The sequence below is a fragment of the Phoca vitulina genome, unplaced genomic scaffold (genome assembly GCF_004348235.1).
Source record: "Phoca vitulina isolate PV1807 unplaced genomic scaffold, GSC_HSeal_1.0 scaffold43, whole genome shotgun sequence".
NCBI classification, from domain to species: domain Eukaryota; kingdom Metazoa; phylum Chordata; class Mammalia; order Carnivora; family Phocidae; genus Phoca; species Phoca vitulina.
Window position 1 is genome coordinate 12,563,824 of NW_022589746.1, and position 5,146 is coordinate 12,568,969.

General features: G+C 56.2%; 1 protein-coding gene across 1 annotated transcript in view; it reads left to right on the forward strand.

The window, feature by feature from the left end:
- Positions 1–407: 407 nt before the first annotated feature.
- The window catches only part of PRKG1 (protein kinase cGMP-dependent 1), a 1,214,718-nt gene continuing 1,209,979 nt past the window's right edge, over positions 408–5,146 (forward strand). The window contains exon 1 of the mRNA XM_032430422.1: positions 408–691. Coding sequence (XP_032286313.1) covers positions 426–691 — 266 coding nt within the window. The 5' untranslated portion in view covers positions 408–425. The remainder of the gene's footprint in view (positions 692–5,146) is intronic.

The window sequence follows — 5,146 nt, forward strand, 5'->3', positions numbered from 1 at the left end:
CCTCCAGCTGGAAGCCAGGCTGTCGGTGGGGTGGCGCGCGCGGGGTTCTCACGGAGCGACTGGGAAAGGGGACGGGGGAGGGGGGTCTCAGGGGAGGCCGGGCAGCTCTAATTGGTTTCTCAATGAAAGATAATCACCTAGTCCCCCGAGAGGCTGGGGATTAGCACTCTGCCTCTCCTCTCCACCGCTTTTAGACGTCTCATCGTCCCCTCGGAGCTTTTAAGTCCACTCCGCAGAAGGGGCTCGCAGACAGCGGCTCCCCGCGCCCGCCGGCCGCTCCGGGGGCAGCGCTGCCGCGCGCGCTCGCACTCGGCGCCCTCCTCGGCTCCCTCGCCGCCCCCCTCGGCTTCCTCGCCGCGCTCGCCTCCCCCGGCCGGCGTCCGGCCGCGCCCGAGGAAAGTTTCGCGGAGGGGCTCCGGGCGAAAATGAGCGAGCTGGAGGAAGACTTTGCCAAGATTCTCATGCTCAAGGAGGAGAGGATCAAGGAGCTGGAGAAGCGGCTGTCGGAGAAGGAGGAGGAGATCCAGGAGCTGAAGAGGAAGCTGCACAAATGCCAGTCGGTGCTGCCCGCGCCCTCGCCGCACATCGGGCCGCGCACCACCCGGGCGCAGGGCATCTCGGCCGAGCCGCAGACCTACCGCTCCTTCCACGACCTCCGACAGGCGTTCCGGAAGTTCACCAAGTCCGAGAGGTAGGCGCGGGCCGGGCGCGGCGGCCCGGAGCCCAGGCCCCGCTCGGGAGGGGGGTGCGCGCGGAGGGGGGGGTCGGCGGGGGTGCGGGCGGCGCGGGGCGCCCCCTGTTCGCCGCCGCGCGGAGTGGGGTGCCCCAGCGGCCCGGGGCCTGGGAAGGGTTTAGTTTTGTTGCCGCCCGTCACGTGCCGCGCCGGGCTCTGCCGGGCTGGGAAAGGCGAGCTCCTCGGGGAGACGCGCCCCGGTGGCGTGGGGGTGGGGAGGAGACGGAAAGTTTGCTCGCGCCGCTAACTCGGCGGCCCCGCACCCGGCTGCGGTCGCGCCGCTCTCCCTCCGCGCAGCGCGGCGGGATCGGCCTCGCCCGGACGGAGCCGCGCGCGCGTCCCGGGGCCGCAGGGCTCCCCGAGGCGACCCCAGACCCAGGCCGCGGGGCGTGCGCCGTGGGGCCGCGCGGGCGTCCGGGGGGAGGGGCGGCAGAGGCCGGACGGGGTCGGGTTCGGCGGAGGGACTGGACTCGCCCAGCGCCGCAGCCCTGCGGGGACGGTGCAGGGGCGTGGGGAGGCGGGACGGGGGGCGCGTCTCCGCTGCCGGGATCCGGCCTCCGGGGTGGGGAGACCGGGAGAGGTTTATTCACAGGGTCACTTTCCAGGCAGCTGTGATGTCAGCAAGAAATTGCAAAGAAACCCCACTTTCTGGACCTTCCCAGAAGGCCCACACCTGGGGCTGCCCTGGGCTTGGAGGCGACTCGGTGACCTTGTGCCTAGAGCAGGTTTGGGGGCCACCGGCCAGCCGTGTCCCAGGGTGGACAAGGCTGCCCCCCGCGAAAGCTTTTCCGTGGAAAAGTTGGGGTGAAGGGGGAGAGGGACTGCTTCTCTGGGCGCCTCCAGGCTCCTTCTTTTCCTCTCCCGGACACTTGGAGAGTCCAGTCCTGCCCGTTCAAATTTGGGTGTCGCGCGGTGGCGGCGTGCAGAGGAGGCCGGGCGACTTTGGCCACAAGTGGGAAGCTCTTGCACCCCCCCTCGCCGCCTTCACCGGAGAAGGCTGATCGATTGGCTGCCGCATTAACGCGCCTCTGGACATTAGCGAGAGGAAGTGCAGACTCCAGAGCCCATTACTGGCTTTTAGTCTCTGGAAGCGCACCGCCGAAAGTGCATTTCGCAGGATATTGAATATTCCATTAGGCGTGCCTTCATGCCCGCCTACCTCTTACCCCCTTCCCTCTTCTTAGATCACTTGGTGTCTGAGTTTGGGGCTCTCAGGGGACCCCTCACTTGAGTCCCTCCCCCTTCGCTCTCTGACTTGGAGGCCAGCACTTCTAAAGGGCATGTGTTCTTGTCCAGCGTCCATCCAGGCCGCCCCCACGGCCCCCCACTCTGCCTCTGCACCCCTTCCTTGTCTGTCTCCCCGGTGCATTGATTAGTGTTCCTGTGTGGTGGGGGAGGGGAGCGCCGGAGGCTGGGCAGGGAGGGGTGAGGAGCTGTTAGAAGAGCGCCGGGAGCTGGGAGTGGGCCGGGGAGAAAAACAGGAACCAGCCAGACAGGATTCGCTTCTGGACCGTTGGGCCCGTTCTGAACCGACGTCTAGGGAGACAGTTTTCAGATCCCTGAGGGACACTCCACTTGCACAGGGACACTGCACATGGCACCTTTTGGCCCAGACCGCCTCGAAAGCCCCTACCCGGCGGAACGATGGCATCCTTCCTGCTGCCAGGCCCAGACTGCAGCCGCCGCCCCTCTCTGGCCTTGCCCTCGGTGGGTAAGCGGCTGCCCCCGGGGCTGGCCTGAGGCCCCGGGGCTGGCCTGAGGCTCCGGCGGCGCGGGGCTGCGCATTCCGCGGCCGCTGCCCTGCCCCTCGCTCGGCAGCTGGAATCAATCTGCCCACCTCCTTAAGGAGCCCCTTCATCAGCGGTCACCCGGCAGCTGCTCGCCTCCGGGGCCGACGGGCCGGCCGGGGCTTTATCGCATTTTTGGAATTTCAGATCCCTGGGTCTGGGCTGTGCCCCTACCGAGGAGCCAGCCGTCCTCCGCGGCACGGGGGCGGTTTCACCAGGCTCTGCAAGGGCCCGGGAGGAAACTCTCCCCACCCTGCGTCCACTCTCACTGGGGAGCTGGCTCTCAGAGGCGCTTTTATTCTCCTGGGCGAGCAAATCTCTCTAGGAATGAGAGGACGGTTTGTAGGCACTGGGAGGAAATGGCTGGTCTGTCCTTTGCACACGTCCTGCTCCCTTTCCTACCACCCCCCGGCCCCCAGCACTTTGGTGTTAGGGGTAGGAGCCTTCAGCCTCTGCGTGGGCAGGCGAAGTAGAGGTCAGCGCACTTTTGTGTCTAAAGAAAGTGGAGCCCTTTTCCTGCTTCCTCTCTGCTCTGATTTACGCTGGGATTGAGGGTAAACTTTTCCCCACTCAGCACTTAGTTTTTTTATACTTTCAAATGGGAGCCTGGGGTGTATTTTCGGCAAGCTGACTCATTAGAGTTTAAAGAATTTTGACAGGTATAATATATGGGGAGAGTAACCATTGGAATCAGGTACTCATCCTAGTCCTTAAAGAGACAATAGCAATTTAATTATTGGTCAGACACTTGAGTCTGGTCAAGGAAGGAGATCATTTAAAAAGTATTTCTGAGAGCCAACCTTTAACAGCAAACAAGAGGCTCTCAAAATAAAGTGTATTTTCTACTCTTCAGATACTTCGATTTGCGGATGAGGTATTTCATCACCTCAGGCACCCTCATGCCATCCTGATGGGCTTGCTGGGGCTGAAGAGACTGCTTTACTGTGAAGCTAATGCTCATTTGCAGTTGCTATAGAATTTGAGTGATAGCTATTCATGAGTTCATTTCAAACTTTCCTAGGACATGCGGTTTTTATACGAACAAGGCACGTACATTGAAAGTACAGGAGTCTGTCTGGTGAGCAGAATGATGAAAGAGCTTTTGCCTCCAAGCACTGTTTTAGAAAATGATGGCAATCTAAAATATTTACATAATAGGTGACAAAAATATCTTAAGCATTTATTGCAGTGAGAGGAAATGGGAGAATTCACTGTTGTAATCAAGTCAGTCCAATTAGCCAGACTTCCACGTGTCCACAGAGGGTATATGGCACAATCTCCATTAGGAATGATCTAAGTATCCAAGGAATGCTTAGATGAAAATTATACTAGGGAAAGGGAAGATCTGAGTGCTCAGCATAAGTATCAAGTGTACAATATGATGATCATGTTCAAAAAGAAAACGTCCGACTTACTGCAGTCCTCATTTTCAGACCCCATAGAAATGCCCAGGAGGGATCAAGTGATTATCTTGGAAAACTGTAGGGTATTTTAGATGATGATGATGATATTTTGAATTTATAAACCACTTTCTGCCAGTTAAGCCCAAGTGTTTCACATAGTTTTCTGTGAACTCTCAATTCCCTGCATGTATAAACCCCACATCAAGAATTACCTAATATCCTGAATTCTTTCTCTGGATTTTTTACACACACCCCTCAATTCCTTATTTTGGCTGCCCATTTGGCTCAGAGGACTGCAAACAGTTGTTGTTGTTTTTAAAGTAGCTTAAGCGCAGGCTGGAATCAATATTAATCTGTAACAGGGACAATAAATTGTATTCCAAAGACGTTTGAGCTATTCTTGTCACAAATCCCTTGATTCTTGATGATGTAAATTCGTCATTTGGAACTGGAACTTCCCTCCACTGGGACATGGATGCTTTGGGATGGATGTCCCAGAAAGCTCATTGCTTTTTGCATCTCTCATTCAATTCAGGTCTGGTTTAACCTTCAGACTAAATCAAGGGATTTGGCCTAATTTTGACATAAGCAACTTCAATGAAATGAGTGAGTACCAGCTGAATTCTGGGCCCACCTTATTAACTGTTCATAGAGAAAATCCACAGTGCTTTGAAATAGCAAGGGTAATAGAGCGAACTGAGTCCTGACGAAGTCACTTGCCTGAGATCTCACAGCCAGGAAATGTGAGAGACAAGTTTCAGACCCAAATCTTGAAGTTTCTAGAGCCCAAGTTCTTTTTTTTTTTATTATGTTATGTTAATCACCATACATTACATCATTAGTTTTTGATGTAGTGTTCCATGATTCATTGTTTGTGCATAACACCCAGTGCTCCATGCAGAATGTGCCCTCTTTAATACCCATCACCAGGCTAACCCATCCTCCCACCCCCCTCCCCTCTAGAACCCTCAGTTTGTTTTTCAGAGTCCATCATCTCTCATGGTTCATCTCCCCCTCCTTACCCCCCCTTCATTCTTCCCTTCCTGCTATCTTCTTCTTCTTTTTCTCCTTCTCCTTCTTCTTCTTCTTCTTCTTCTTCTTCTTCTTCTTCTTCTTAACATATAATGTATTATTTGTTTCAGAGGTACAGATCTGTGATTCAACAGTCTTGCACACTTCACAGCGCTCACCATAGCACATACCCTCCCCAGTGTCTATCACCC